The sequence below is a fragment of the Scyliorhinus torazame genome, chromosome 19, assembly GCF_047496885.1.
Source record: "Scyliorhinus torazame isolate Kashiwa2021f chromosome 19, sScyTor2.1, whole genome shotgun sequence".
NCBI classification, from domain to species: domain Eukaryota; kingdom Metazoa; phylum Chordata; class Chondrichthyes; order Carcharhiniformes; family Scyliorhinidae; genus Scyliorhinus; species Scyliorhinus torazame.
This window is the reverse complement of record NC_092725.1, coordinates 71241975-71258588: the sequence shown is the minus strand read 5'-3', so window position 1 is coordinate 71258588 and position 16614 is coordinate 71241975. Positions and strand designations below refer to the sequence as shown.

The window sequence follows — 16614 nt, the reverse complement described above, 5'->3', positions numbered from 1 at the left end:
GAGTCGGAAACATTAGTGACCTTCAAGCAGCTGTTGGATAGGTACATGGATTACGGGAAAATGATATAGTGTAGATTAATTTGTTCTTAAGGGCAGCACGGTAGCATTGTGGATAGCACAATTGCTTCACAGATCCATGGTCCCAGGTTCGATTTCGGCTTGGGTCATTGTCTGTGCGGAGTCTGCACGTCCTCCCCGTGTCTGCGTGGGTTTCCTCCGGGTGCTCCGGTTTCCTCCCACAGTCCAAAGATGTGCGGGTTAGGTGAATTGGCCAATGATAAATTGCCCTTAATGTCCAAATTGCCCTTGGTGTTGGGTGGAGGTGTTGAGTTTGGGTAGGGTGCTCTTTCCAAGCGCTGGTGCAGACTCAGGGGGCCGAATGGCCTCCTTCTGCACTGTAGATTCAATGATAATCTATGATTAATCTAGGACAAAGGTTCGGCACAACATCGTGGGCCGAAGGGCCTGTTCTGTGCTGTATTTTCTATGTTCTATGTTCTATGTTCTTGTTTTATACTGTGTCTGCTCTTGTCTGTGATTGGCTGCCGTGTTATGTGTGCTAATTGGTCCGTTGCTCTGTCTATCATTATGTATGTGTTATGATGTATGTTTGAATATCATGACAAAGATGGCGGCCCACATCAATCGCACGTTTCGGGCTGAGTTGAATATGGTGACCAAGATGGCCACCCCCATGAGTCGCACATGTCAGGCTGCGTGAAAGATGGCACCCTCCACGAGTTGCGTGAGGCGGATGACGTATCTGAAGGGGGCGTTCCCGGCCAACACGCAGCCACATTGCGGGGTCCATGGGCCTGTGAGTCCGTGGATCGGGCCTGGTACGCTTTAGACTTCGGGGCTCTATGTCGGGCCAGGCAGACTCTGGCAAAATGTCCCTTTTTGCCGCAGTCACTGCATGTTGTGGTGTGGGCTGGGCAACGCTGCCGGGGGTGTTGGCCCTGACCGCAGAAGCAGCACGGCGGACGGGCAGCCATGTGGCACAAGCCTGTGACGTAGTCGGACCTGTTGAGGGCCGCGTCGGTGGTGCCCACGAGGGGTTCGCTGGCTCTGCGGGGAACATGCTGAGGCTCTAATGAGTTGGCTAGTTTTACCGTGTCCTGCAGGTCCGAGGCCCCGTTTTCCAGCAGTCGCTGCCTGACGTAGTTAGACCAGACCCTAGCCACGTAGGTGTCCCGGATCTGCAGCTTCATGTGCTCCTCGGCCTTCACATCCTGGTAGGTGCAGTTTCTGGCGAGTAGGGTCAGGTTCTCCAGGTACTCGTCCAGCGATTTTCCGGCGCGTTGACGGCGGGTAGTGAGAAGGTGCCGCGCGAACACCTCGTTTACGGGCTTCACGAAACGCTCCTTCAGCGTAACGACAGCCGCATCATACGTGTCGGCTTTCTCAATCATCACGGAGATTCGATGGCTCACCCGGGCGTGGAGGAGGTGCAGCTTGAAGGCATCAGTGGGAGGCGTTTCAGAGGAGTCGAGGTAGGCCTCGAAACAGCGGTGCCAGTGGGAGAAGATCTCCTTCGCTTCTGTTGCTCGTGCGTCGAGGTGGAGTTTATCAGGCTTTAGAGCGGCTTCCATAGTGATGTCTTCGGTTAATAAATTGTTGTACCATCAATTCACTGCAAAACGATGAGAATGAGTGAACAGAGGCCTTATTAACCGAGAACTTGTCTGCCTGTGAGTTCAGTAACAATGAGTGCCGCCCACAGGCGGTCAGGTCTATTTACAGCCCCGGCGGGGGAGGGGGGGGGGCGGGGGCTGAGGCAGAGCCCACTGGGGCTCCTGTACAATACACGGTGGTAAATCGTATTGCTATTTCCTGGTCATACGCCACAGTACTATACAGACAGAGTAGATCGTATTACCATCTCCTGGCCATAGGCCACAGTACTAAACAGACAGTTCATACTATGGTGAATACATTCACCACACCATGATGCACGCTGTCGACGAGTCCCTCCCCTTTCAGGTGGAGAGCGACGCATCGGACGTAGCTCTGGCCGCCACCCTCAACCAGGCGGGCAGATCGGTGGCTTTCTTCTCTCGCACCCTCCACGCCTCCGAAATGCGGCACTCCTCTGTCAAAAAGGAGGCCCAAGCCATTGTGGAAGCTGTACGACATTGGAGGCATTACCTGGCTGGCAGGAGATTCACTCTCCTCACTGACCAACGGTTGGTTGCCTTCATGTTTAGTAACACACAGCGGGGCAAGATCAAGAACGACAAGATCTTGAGGTGGAGGATCGAACTCTCCATCTATAACTAGGAGATCTTGTATCGCCCTGGGAAGCTCAATGAGCCCCCAGATGCCCTATCCTGTGGTACATGTGCCAGCGCACAAGTAGACCTGCTTCGGGCTCTCCACAATGACCTCTGTCACCCAGGGGTCACCCGGTTCTTCCACTTTATCAAGGCCCGCAACCTGCCCTACTCCATCCAGACCAGGGACTGCCAGGTTTACGCGGCGTGCAAACCGCATGTCTACCAGCCAGACAGAGCACACCTGGTAAAGGCCTCCCGCCCCTTTGAGCGCCTCAGCATCGACTTCAAAGGGCCCCTCCCCTCCACTGACCGTAACGTGTACTTTCTCAATATCATTGATGAGTACTCCCTTTCCCTTTCGCCATCCCATGCCCTGACATGAGTTCTGTCACTGTCATCAAGGCCCTACACAGTATCTTCACCTTGTTCGGTTTCCCCACCTACATCCATGAGCGATGAGCTGCGTCAGTTACTGCTCAGCAAAGGCATCGCCTCGAGCAGGACGACCAGCTACAACCCCCGGGGAAACAGGCAGGTGGAGAGGGAGAACGCGACGGTCTGGAAGGCCGTCCTGCTGGCTCTTCGGTCTAAGAGTTTCCCGGTCTCCCGCTGGTAGGACGTCCTGCCCGATGCGCTCCACTCTATCCAGTCGCTTCTGTGCACTGCTACCAATGAGACCCCTCACGAACGTGTGTCTGCCTTCCCGAGGAAGTCCACCTCCGGGGTCTCGCTCCCAACCTGGCTGACAGTTCCTGGGCCGTCCTCCTCCGGAAGCATGCTAGGAGGCATAAATCAGACCCTCTCGTCGAAAAGGTCCTCCTCCTCCATGCAAACCCACAGTATGCCTACGTGGCACACCACGACGGGCGACAGGGCACAGTCTCCCGCTGGTTCCCCATAAACCATCACCACCACCCCCGACCTGGTACCGTCCCCTCCCCCTCCGGTTACCACCCCCGCCCCTGCGCCGTTCACCCCTCCACAAGCGACTATCACCGCAACCCCCACCCCGGCAGCGCCCGTCGCCCCGCCGGATCCATGACTGGGTGAAGGAGAGGACAACACACTCCCGGAGTCGCAGGTACCCACATCGGCGCCCACACCACAACCGGGACTGAGGCGACCGCGGCGGAGGGTCAAAGCCCCGACAGACTCTACCTGTAACGTCGCTTCACCCCCGCTGAACTCTTTTTTAAACAGGGGGGGAATGTGGTAAACACCACTGATCATACACTGCGTGTATTACGGTACTGCCATTGTACTCCAGTCATTACAGTCAATCCCGGCCTGCTGGCTCCACCCAGCAGGCCCTGTATAAAAGTGTACGCTCTCCTGCGCTGCCCCCATTCTGGTTCCAGCTGCAGGAGGCTTAACATCTAGCACAGTAAAGCCTCAATTGTTCACCATTTGTCTCGTAGTCATTGATGGTACATCACTTGGAAACCCCCCCAAATGCACATGGACAACCCCCCACTCTCCATGGTTAAAGAGAACCATCCCCAAAGGAGTTCCACAGAGGACCCACCACTGCACTGACCCTTGTCACTGCCAGGGGACAGTGCTAAGATGCGAGGGGGAAGTTCCGGGGTTCTGGGCAGTGCCAGGGTACTGCCCGGACATGTCCCTCTCCCCCTGGGGCCTGTGCTTAACTGTGCACACCTGGTGGATTTCCTGGTTCCAGTTTTTAAAAACCTGTTGCAAACCTCGCTGACTAATTCCATCTTTTTGATTTACATTCTTGCTGTTTAGATGTGCTTACCCATCGATTCATTCATAGTCGTGCTCCAACACACATGCGGGGGGGACAGCAGACTATCAATATTAAATGGAGCATTCATGGCATGATGAACTGCAATGCTTACACCTAGATCAATGCATTAGAGGCTTTGCACCCAGCACACATGCTTGCGATGCACCTGCTGCCCGGCATCCGTTCATGGAATCTGATCATTGAACCTCCCTTAAATTCAAGTTTAAATGGACAATGAAGCATCTCAGTGCTTGAGCCTTTGAACAGTGGATTCATATGTGATACACTGAGAAGGAAGTAATCCTCCAATGCCTCACAAATATAATCACACCCTTGCTCCTGAAGATTTCACCTCGAGATGGACCTCAGCATCCCACCTTCATTATCACTGGTAAGAATTTCCTTCATAACATTAACATATTTTTGTAGTGTACAAGCACACACCAAGTCATCTACGAGTGTATGTAAAGATACTTAAGTGCTCCAATGTGCTATATTGAATATGAAAAGTGTAACCATGGTGAATCCGTTAGTGATCTATGCGCCCTGCACTTCTATCAGGTACTCACTGTTGCCTCGGAGGTGGTGGAGACAGGCTCCTCACCTCCAGGTCTATACAGCAAGGTGGACATGGTGGCCGGCCTGGTTGTGCAAGCACCCATTGGGCACCCCCTCAGATTGTGGCCTCTGCAGCTCTCATCTGCAGCCGTGGGCACTGGAATAGACAAGGGCTTTAGTGGAAGTGCCTGGGAAGTGGAATATTATAATGATGGGTGGGGAAGGAAGGGTGGTGGGAAGCTCCTGCTACCTTCATCCTACTCGGGTAACCTCCACAGCCATAGGTTGGCCTTGAGGTGAGGTTGCTGGGGTTGGCTGTGGGTGACTAGCAGTCGTGCATTCCAGCAACCCCTGTGCCAACAGTGTGACTATCATACTGAGGATACACTTGACATGTATTCCAAGGTTGTCAGCGCTCATTCTCTGAGCAGACGGATCCAGGTTGGTATGATCAACCAGTGACTCTTAAAAGAGCTGTTATGATACTGTTCCCATTGTCATGCTTACTAAATAACAAAATGTAAATTGAACTTGCTGTTTTCATTTATTTTAACTGCAGTAAGTGCTTTAATGGCAATGTGTTTCATTTGTATGGTATGGATGTGTGTTACATATGCACAAATATATGAATGTAGGTGTACATGAAATATTTATTGTGCTTAACTAATGACTGTATGATTATATGTTGTACAGGAGGTGAAGCCAAAGACAAATTTACACTTTTGCATGGACAATAAAGCTTTATTCTATCTTACATTCTAAGCTTCTGGGTAAGTACATCTCTCTCCTCTACAGACTATTTCATCTCATCTTTGCAGTCTCCTACACATGACTGTTGATGTCACTGTTACATCATGATACACATCACTATCTCATTACTAAAACCATTCTCATCTGTTACCAGTGATTCATCATCGCCAACAGATACAAAAAAACCTGACAACAGCTCTTTTAAGAGTCACTGGTTGACCATACTAGCGATTTAAAAACATTCCAAAAAATCACCAGCCCAGTGACCCTGGCAATCTCCAAGTCGGGGCCGTCTCCTTAGCATTATTTGCCTTTCCAACATGTTAGCCTGATATACAGTGCAGGCAGCAATATTTCTCATTCACATCTGTTGTGTGTGCACCTACGTGAGCTGTGTACATATACAAACCTCATTGCTGAAGCAGAGGTATATGATCGAGTTCCCACACATCTGACAAGGGAATGATGTCTCCTCAAAGGTGCAGAGTCTTCACAATGGATAACTAGCCTCTCAAAAGTGTCTTTCTGAAGGCCTACTTTTTAATCTACACCTGGTCTGCCTCCAGCCCCTCGCTACTTCTGCGATTGACTCCTAATATAGCCCACTAATCCCTGGATCAAAAAGTTGATGTTTGGTCAGATATTTTTTAGAAGTCAAGTTCGTGGAGGCAAATTATCACGATGCTGACAGCTTATGTGCAGGCAGAAATCTGAGCCTGGGTTTACATTCTGTCCACCGGTCTACCAATCTCGAAGAAGAACACATGATTTTTTTAATAGTAATCTTTGTGGTTTATTATGAAAATGATTAAACAAACAAAAATCCTTTATGTGCCTCCTTTAGAGGTCTAACAGAAAAGAAAACTAAATACAGAAAGAAGACCAGGTAGTTAAAGTAAAATGGGTAGAGCTATAGGTTACATTTACAAGGGTTTACAATGATAAAACTGGCAGTATTAACACAACTGTGTGGATCTCTTACTGTAAGTCTATGACCAGAGCCATTTATATAAAGTAACAAAATCTTATTGCAGTTTATACAGTTACATTTTAACTTTTTTTTCCTATCTACCATGGTAAATATTAACTTAATTTCATATGGAAAACATTGCCGACATTTGTACATAATTTACATATTGGTAATAATGCTTATAAAGCAGCATCTACATTTTTTTTAGCTTAGGTAAAGTATCGATCAGACCCAGTAACCTAAGAATGGGAGAAAAAAAACAATAAAAGAATCTGTAAAACAGTTCCAGTACAGACAATGAAACCTGCCTATTCCAGTTACTATATCAGCCAGTAGCTTTGCTACCATTACAGCACTAAATCAGTAGCATAAATACACAAGAGAATGCATTGCTTTTTTTTAGAAAAAGAAAGTGTGTATCCAATTACCACCACCTCTTCATCTATTCTGCTAAGAACAACCAATATGGCTGTACCAAAAAGAGCTGAGACTGTCTACACTGACTTTCTTTATGAGGGAAAAGATTACTGATCATTCAAGCACAACATTCTTCTGTTATCAGAAAATATACGGGGAATAATTTTTCCTCCTCCACCCAAGAAATTATAAAAAGTAAACATTAAAATTCTGTGTCAAATTTGGAAAATCTTCTTTTCTTTTAAAGAAAAACTTTATATATATATTATATGTATGAAATATATATATAATATATATATATAAAGAATAAAGTTTGTGTACCTGTTATCAGAGGCAAGAAAGATTATATATTCTCCTCTCTGATCACGCAGTACAGGAAATGAGAATAGTTGTTCCAATTCGGATTCATCTCTGAAGAACAGTTACGAGTCTATACAATTGAAATAGTACTTTTAGGTAAGACATAAACCTAAGGAGAATACAATTTAGACTTTTTTTTTCTAAATTGTTCCAAATACAAAGTTCAAGTGCAATTAAAATTCCAAATATTAGTTACATCTTTTTTTATTTCTTTCTATTGCATCATTTTGATACTTTTGCAGGTAGTTGCCAATTTCTGCTATTTTCCAACATGCTGATAGAATGTTTTTGTTCTACGGGATCTAACCTTCTTTCCTGTAGAAAGACTGAAAACGAAAATATTTTTAATAGAGATCATTTTCTATTAGAATCAACTGTTCTTTGAACATATAACAAAAGACAGAAAGCAATCTGTAGTGCACAGATTTACAGCCAAAGCTGAATGCACGCAAGGCTTCCTAAATTATTTCTGCTTCCAGAGGAATATCATCAACCATGAGCAGGATAACTGCTTGTACAACATTACATCATTTTAGGATAGGTTCTTCACTATGGAAGAATGGAAAAAAATATTTAAAGTAAAAATCGACGACAACTAAACAGAAGTTTTGAGGAGAAAGTGTGACACCAGTGTTGAAGGAAGGGTTGCCTCTTTATTCAAAATGCAATAGAACAACATGTTAAACATCTCCAGCAGCAAAACTACTTGTAAGGCCTCAAGAATCTGCTCACTTTGGACCGCAGCAACTTTATAAATGATCTGGGGAACATTTCTTTTGATTCTTGTGCCGTATACTTGAAGTAATTTTGAGGGTGTGCCAATACGTCAAAGAGTGCTTTGATCAATTTTTTGTCCTATATTAAAAAGACACAATTAAGAAAAACATTTCTCATTAGAACAGGTAACTTAAATTTCGACAGCACACCTTAACAACAAACATCAATTTTTCTTCTTAATGGCAAGCTTACTTTAAGAATTTCTTGGTGATTCTCTGAAGCGTACAAACGCCCATCTCTGACAATGTCTTCTATTAATTGCTGATAGTCCTCTAGTCAAGAAAAAAAAGAATTAAATGGCAACATCCTACTTTATCTGGATAAATATTTTTTCAATAATTATTTGCGAACATAAATAATTGAGAAATAATTTTTTCTAATTTTTTAAAGAACCATAACTTTGCATTGGTAATACCTTGTATCTTCATTTATGCAGACTTTTATTCAGCATTGCTTTGCAGCTATCTGGCTGACATATGCTAACTCATTAGTGTGGTGATATGCCTGTGGGCAATATCATAGATGGATGGTGTGCGACCTCCAACCAGCAGGTGGCGGTGCAGACTTCCCATGCGGTCTCAAAATGTGATGTGCCCCTCCCATGTAAGGAGAGACATATCCGGCCATCGGCAGATTGTAGTAAGACATAGAGGTGAATGGTCGATGCTAAGTGTAGTTCCAGAGGAGTAATAAGGAGACTCCATGATAGCGTGCTCTGTAACAGATTGCTATCTTACCACATGAAACTCAATAAAGATCCTGGTTTGGCAAGCCAAGGTGTTTGGTAGATTTCTTTGTAAGATATAGAAGACCAAACACAACGATTAGAGACAGCAGTGGGCAGCACTGCAGCATAGTGGTTAGCGCTGTTGCTTCACAGCGCCAAGGTTCCAGGTTCGACTCCCGACTTGGGTCACTGTGCAGAGTCTGCACATTCTCCCTGTGTCTGTGTGGGTTTCCTCCGGGTGCTCCGGTTTCCTCCCACAAGTTCTGAAAGACGTGCTGTTAGGTAATTTGGACATTCTGAATTCTCCCTCCGTGTACCTGAACAGGTGCCGGAATGTGGACTAGGGGATTTTCACAGTAACTTCATTGCAGTGTTACTGTAAGCCTACTGGTGACAATAAAGATTATTATTAAAATTAAAGTCTGCCGAATGGCAGGTTTAGCAGAGTGTTTCTTGGCAGCTGTGCAGAGGAACAACACCAGAAGCTCCAGCCCCTATCTCAGTAGATATGAAATCAAGTATTTTATGCTATATTCCCTGGCGGGGCTGGCCTGATGGTGCATAGTCTGTCGTCAAATCCGGATTTCATATTGAAAAGGAGTCCAACTTCACTGACCCACTATTGAAGAAAGAAGAAAATGGCACTTTGCCATTTTTTTTAGCTTCGGGATTTCCTGCTGGCAAACTTCGGTGCCCTTTTGTCCCACAGCCCCGATTTTACCCTCCCCCTGCTTTTTTGACACCCCTCCTTCACTCCCTCAACCTTGGGGAGGCTACCGGAACACCCCCTCATCTCCCCCACCTGGCAAAGCCTCCCAGGCCTGATTCCAGTTGGCAGTACCAAAGTGTCTGGATGCCAGGGGGTGTGCCAAGGTGCCACCATGTCCTGTCCCCGACCACTGGGGGATCTCGAATGACCTTGGAGACCCTCCTAGGTGCCATTATGACTGATCCACGTTAGTATGGACTAGTACTAAACAGTGCCCTGGCAAAGTCTCCCAGGCATGGCCGGTGAGTTCCGGACGCCAGGTGAATCCGGCAAGGTGTCAGATATACCACCTTGGGGGAGAGGTGATGAATGCTGCAGCTATTTAAAGGGACACATGATTTTGGACAGAGTGGGAGGGAGAGAAAGAGAGCCTCAGGGATTCAACTTCTATGGGGATCCCCACATTTCTTTTAAAACTGTGGAGTACCTTTAACAGTAGTGAGGGCCAGAAAGGCTAGGAGATAAGTGGCAAACCACATGATACAGTGAGAAGTGAGGTGAGACAGTCTGTACAAGACCAAGAACTGCCACACAGTATAAGAGGAGCTGCAATGACTTTAGCCATGGTGACTAAGATAAGTCAAGTCACATTTGCAGGTGGCACAGTGGTTAGTACTGTTGCCTCACAGCGCTAGTGACCCAGGTTCTATTCCTGCCTTCAGTGACTGTAAGTGTGTAGTTTGCACATTCCCCCCCTCCGTGTCTGCGTGGGTTTCCTCCGAGTGCACCGGTTTCCACCCACAGCCCAAGGATGTACAGGTTAGTTGGATTGGCTGTGCTAAATTGCCCCTTAATTTCCAGGAATGTGAGGGTTAGGTTACGGGTATAGGGTGGGGTGGGCGGTGGAATGGACCTGATGAGAGTGCTCTTTTGTACGGATGGTGCAGGCTCGATGGGCCAAAAGGCCTCGTTCTGCACCATAGGGATTCTATGACCATATCCTCCATCCATAGCACCCTTTTACTTTCTCCGGAGTTCCTGAATGTTTGTAACCTCGAGGCTCAGGCTAATGCTCTGGGGATTTGAGTTCAAATCCCACTATGACAGCTGGTAGAATTTGAAATCAATTACTAAAAAAATCTGGAATTGAAAGCTAATCTCCTAATGACGACTGTAAAACTTCAATTATCTTGTAAAAACTCATCTGGTTCACTAATGTTCTTTAGGTAAAGAAATCTGCCATCCTTGCCTGGTCTGGCCTACACGTGACTCCGGACCCACACAGCAATGTGGTTGGCACTTACCTGCCCTCTGAAATGGTTTGTAAGCCACTCAGTTCAAAGGCAATTAGGGATGGGGCAGGAAATGCTGGCCTTACCAGCAATTTCCACATCCCATTAAAGAATAAAGAAAAAAAATTAGTTTCATGTTTCCTTACCATCATATGTAACATATGGAACTTGAAATCCTTTGGCACTGTTTCCCTCATTGGCTTTGAATTGAATCCATAGTTTCCGAGATCTTGAGGTAAATGCTATTGGTCGCTCATAGGTCTGGCACGTTTCATACGTCGTGATAGATGTTGGTGAAGCTGTGAATTAGAGAGTAAATGATACAATATAAAATAGAAACTTCCCAAAGCCTTAGTTGTTTTCAGTGCATATATTTATTTTATTTCAAGTACATCATCACTTTGAGGGTCAAAATTCCACTTGGCATGCACCAAGGACACAAATTATTAAAATATGCACTCCCAATTGATGACTGCCCGTTAATTAAAATTATTCCATTTCCATAGAATCCCTACAGTGCAGATAAAGGTCATTCGGCCCATCTAGTCTGCACCGACTCTCTGAATGAGCACCCTACCTAGGCCCACCCTATCCCCGTAACCCCACCTAACCTGCAGATCGTTGGACTGTGGGAGGAAACCGGAATACCTGTAGGAAACCCACGCAGACACGGTGAGAAAGTGCAAACTCCACACAGAGCTAAGACCGGAATTGAACCCGGGTCCCTGGCGCTGTGCTAATCACTGTGCCACACTTATTGATCCATACTGATCTTTGTGAAGTAACACGGTTTAAACCACACAAACCTTTGAAGTGGCTTCAAATGTTCAATAATAATTCAAAATTAAAAAGTAGAAATGGTGATCAGCGAAATTCATGTGTCAATATTTAGCTCCCTGTCTTCATTCCTGTTTTTACACACCCTTGTTTGTACATAGGCATCAATCCATTTAAAATGAAGTCATCCACAGTGAAGTAAAAGTGAATTGAATATTCATAGGAGTACTTTGCGGATCAGAATTGATACTATAAGAGTTATGCATGCACGTTTGGCTAGGGAAAGAGTACCTATTTTAAAATTGAAAAAATATAATCTCTATATTTTAAGTTAGGGTTTTAACTTTTTGGGAAAAAATATTCTACAATAAATCTGACTGTACAAACTTCTAACTCAATAGTTGTGATATTGCTTTCAGTGTTTGAAAGCACACAAGGAACTTTAAACTTCTGGTTAAAATTTTGAAGTTTTTTACCTTGGTAACGGAATCGGGATGTAGCATTATAGCCATGGTAATGAGCACAGCCAGAGTCGCGCCTACAATGTACGGTGCAAAAGATTTCAGATGTAAATTGTAGCCTAGTTTGATTTATGTTGAGGAGCACGGCTATTAAGATGATGATTTGCCTTTCATCTCTTATCTGCTTTACAACATTTTAATGGAAGAAAGGAAAATGGGCACTAAAAGAATGACAAATACATAGACACAAATAGGTGCAGAAACTGAGAAAGAAAAGAAACAAGCAAAGGCAAACAGAACAAAGATAGCGGGGTCCTAGAAAAGCAACTCGCAGTGTGGCCGTTGAAAGCCAGGAGACCCTGCTGTGATGTGAATCCTGCCCATACTTTTTAGCAGATCTGCATATTAGAGTGAAGAGTAAGCCTCAGTCTAATGTGCAGATTCCCAAGGTACCCGAGGCTTTGGGATTCAACCCCTTCACCTCAGAGATCTCGGGCGAGCGCCGTTCAGCACTGGTGCTCTACGGACTGTTTCCAGGGACGCACACCGAGACAAACATCAACTGCTGCTGGAAGGTCATCAACTCGATGAATGACGCTCTTTGGTCTGCCCGAAACCTGCTGATCTTCCAGTGCAAAGAGCTGTCCTCGACCGAGTGTTGCAGACTGGCACATTCCAAGGTCCAGGACTACGTGCTGAGGGACGCACTCAAGCTTGGAGCAGCTGCCGCCAAGGCGCAATGGGGAAAGACCACTGTGTAAGGTCTTACCAGCAAATGTACACCGAGGGGCGGGTAACAGTGTAAACCCCCCCCTCGCTGGGTCATTAACACTCCAATGTATAAAAGAAACATGACAATGTAAATGTTTAAGAAGGAATTGTAACGTAAAGAGCGATATGTGTGTAAGATTATCAAAATTGAATGGAAGAAAGTCAAGGGAATGTGTAACTCTGATGGAAATGCACAGTCAAGACAATTCGAAATGTTCTGTAATGTTTATGATAGATTTTATGAATAAAGTATATTTTTGGGGAAAACTGGTCCCCACAAACATGGATCAGATGGAATGGCACTCATGGGGGGTCTCCAAGGGGATCGGATGCCTCCAGCTGAATGCCCTTTGGGCAGGGTGGTGCCCTGGCATTGGTGTCATCTGGGTACCCTGGCAGTGCCAAGTTGGCAAGCTGGCATTTTTGCGCCCATGCGATCGCGCCGGGGTTGACTGGTGTGGGTGTTGGGAGGGTGTCGGGACCCTCCTATATTGCATTTGGGCTGGGGGGGTTCGGGGATTCTTTCAGGGGCCTCGGAGATCAGGATGCTATTTCTCGCTACAATGGAGCTCTCCACTGTACAAAACGGGGCTAGGCGCTGCCTCGGCCACACGTTTCTCATTCAGAGCCCTTATTCAAAGAGAGTCACGTTGAATAGCCATGTGTTTCTCAGCACTACTCGCTGGGGACTTTGTTGCCGTTTGGGAAAATTGCGCCAAGGGTGTGAAGGGAGCGGAATAACAAAATGAATTACATTGGCCACGTATGTATCAAAATATCTATGAATAACATAATTGTAAAAAAAAGTGATATACACTCGGGTATAAATTTTCAAGAAGAGTAAATGGAGTGTGTGGTTACTTACAACTCTTTCTCATCACTAAAACATCTCCACATTCATCTTCCATTGGTAAGAAAATTTCTGGCACTACAATGAGGATTCTTCTCTTTGGTGGTGGATTTATATTCCAGATACACTCCACATTAGAAGGATAGTCTCCAGGATAATTGGGAGATTCAATGAATCCCATATAGTCTCCAAGATTACCACCACACTGCTGATCTTTATAGAAATGTTAAAAAAACAATAAGATGAACTACTTATTTTTTCTACATACTTAAAATAAAATGAGCAGAGTGAAACAAGGCGTGTCAAACATTTGAGTAAAACTTTAGTCTCATTTTGAAAATCGTTGAGTGAAATAACTACTCCAATTCTCTCAATCACACCCAACACACCCACACCCAAATTCCACTGTATGAATTTGAAAACAACAGATATTCTTTCTGAATTCAAACTTTTGTTTGAAGAATAGAACTGTTTTCCTGAGAAGACCAAGTACATGCGAATATTAGTTTCAGGATATATTGTTTGGAATTTATTTCATAAAGATAGCAAACCGAACAGTCAATCAACCAGTTTGTCAGTTTCTGCAGCGACAAAGGCAGGGACTGAGACTTCTCGGAAATGGAGACCTCTGGAAGAATTACAGAGCTGGTAACATCGACCCATATTGAAATTTTTCAAAAGGACCTCGGAGAAAAGTCAAAAGGTCTTGACATGAAGTTTCATTAAAAGGTCAGTGTAAATACAACGTTTTAGGTCGACAGAGTTTGCAAACGCTAGGTGTGGCTTCAACTACTGGCACCATGGCAAGATGGTGACAACAAACGGGCCATGTGGAAGATGTGGACTTCTTCCTCTATCAAGAAGCTGTCCAGCATACCAGGATCACTGTCAGGCGTGTGGCATTAAAGGGTATCGAGTACACCAATATAAGAAACAGTTCATAAGGTGTGGCGAGAAGTCATGGCAAACCACAATCAAGTAGAAAATATATGGGACACTCTGGCATGCTCGGTATACACGTGACACCTACACAAAGTCATCAACAAAGAGGCAGAATGGGAAACAATGATGACCAAGTTCTTACAAATGAGAGCAAGCAAGCGTTCCACATTGCAACTTACCAGGTCCATAGGTGCTATCAGGTCACCGGAAACATTTGCGAACATTAACATTGCGTGCCCTGGGAATACTGGAAGTCATATATTGAGGGCCAAAATTGATACTGGGCTGAGTACCAATATCCTTCCCTTCAGGATACTGAGGGATACATATCTCCACCACTGGAAGGTGATGGTATAACCAACTACTGTTAAGCTAACTGCATATAATGGATCAGTGATTCACTGCATTGGTATAATTACACTGAAATGTAACTGCGATCAATTGGCAAAGTCATCACAGGGTTTTTATCTGGTTGGTGCACAAGGCCCAGCTACAGCAGGTCTACCAGCATGTGGAGACTTGAAGCTCATTACTATTCATGGGATCAGCAAACGTACCAGTGGGGATACCAGATATAAAGAACAACACCAATGAGTCAGTCCTTGCCTTGAAATCTAAATATCCAGACTGGCTCGATATAATGAGCAGATTGTAAATGGGATGGAGTCTTGCACGCATAGAGAGGTTACAATTCTATCAACAGACCCTCCGAGATAATCCAATATTCATATCCAAGAAAAATTAAATGTCAAACTAGACAAAATGGATCAGTATAATGTTATCCAGGAGGTAAAACAGCACATGGACTGGTGCAATTTAATTCCATATCTGGTAAAGGAGGATGGGAATATTAGGGTATATCAAGGTCTGAGACGTCTTAACCGAGCATTGAAAAGCTGTCCGCACAAGATTCCAATGTTACAGGAGATGAATCCAAAGTTTGCTGGTGTGAAATTCTTCTCCAGATTAGTTGCTCAATATGGTTACTGGTCTACCCATCCGGTGGAAGGCTTGCAGATGTTGACAACAGTTTGGATGGTGCTGTGTTAAAAGGTTGCTTTTAGGAGACTTGCTCTAACAGCACATGTACGAAACCCACTGGAGAGGTGCTAAGAATTTAATCACCAAGGATTTTTTGTGGTTGGCAAGGCAAATGAAGAACACAGTCCAATTTAAACTCTTTAATGGAGGCCGTATGTCATGAAGGCCTTGGGCGAAATCTTCTGCCAGTGACTGAGGTCTCAGCTGCAGGCTCAAGAGCCAACTCAACACCTGCTTCATATCTTTCTGGGAGGTCCCACCTCCAGAAAGTTGCCAGCCAATCGGAGGCCTTTTGAGTTCTTTGAATGGCAGTGCCATCATAAGGTTAGTGATTGCTGCTGGAATGATATCCACCAAAGGTCAGTACCCAGACTGCAGATAAGTGGTTGCAGGTGGGTGTTCACAGAATAGGGGACACAAGTTTCTGATAATTCAATAATGACACGATACATCAAGTGTAGTCGATGCCAGTACTGTTATGGGAGTGCCCCTTTAAGAAAGGGTTTTGTCTTATCACATGGCTTCAGGGATGTCATTGTGTGGGTGGAGCTGGGATGTGGCTCTGCGAGTTTTACTTTCGCTTTCACTTCTGGCTGCTGTGGACTGTATTTTGGTCTGTCTCTCTATTTTCATTTTAACGAATTGTTCCAAGGAAGAAACCCATTGATTATAGCTTCCTGCTGTTTTGGTAAAAAGGGGTTTCTAGTTTAATTAGATTTTGTTATTGAATTGGAACAGTTAAGGGGGAATTCATGAAGGGTTCTACATAGATTACTGTAGCTGTGTGTGGTCTTTATGTTTGTAATTGATGACTTCCGGGTGCGGCTATGCAGAGCTAGGTCGCATATTCGGTAGCTCCCGCTTGGAACAGACTTTTGGGCTCTTTTACAGGGCCCCCACGGCATTTGTTTGACATTTCCCGGTGTGGGAAGAAGGCTGCAGCATTCCCCTAACAGTGTCCCCCAGGAGTGTTGTGTCTTTTGGCTGCCAGACCCGGCAGAAACAGTAAAGGATTTGGCTTTGGCTGCAGGTTTAGACAAGGGCCTCTTCCAGCATGCAGGCAGGGGAAGGGCAAGCTTAAAGCTGCAATCTGACTTGACTCTATCAAAGGTGAATTCTAGCAGCAGAGGGAACAACTGTGAAAGGATCTACCAGGGCCATTGAAGAAGCAGGGACGAGGCTTCCG

General features: G+C 45.3%; 1 protein-coding gene across 3 annotated transcripts in view; it reads right to left on the bottom strand.

The window, feature by feature from the left end:
* Window positions 1-6102: 6102 nt before the first annotated feature.
* scube1 (signal peptide, CUB domain, EGF-like 1) overlaps window positions 6103-16614 on the bottom strand; it is a 406877-nt gene continuing 396365 nt past the window's right edge. For 2 of the 3 annotated variants that reach the window (XM_072484510.1, XM_072484512.1), the window contains 4 exons: window positions 13461-13658; window positions 10733-10885; window positions 8051-8130; window positions 6103-7936 (listed from right to left, as the gene is read on the bottom strand). In XM_072484510.1, coding sequence (XP_072340611.1) covers window positions 7784-7936; window positions 8051-8130; window positions 10733-10885; window positions 13461-13658 — 584 coding nt within the window. In that variant the 3' untranslated portion in view covers window positions 6103-7783. The remainder of the gene's footprint in view (window positions 7937-8050; window positions 8131-10732; window positions 10886-13460; window positions 13659-16614) is intronic. The other variant, XM_072484511.1, reaches the window with a different exon arrangement.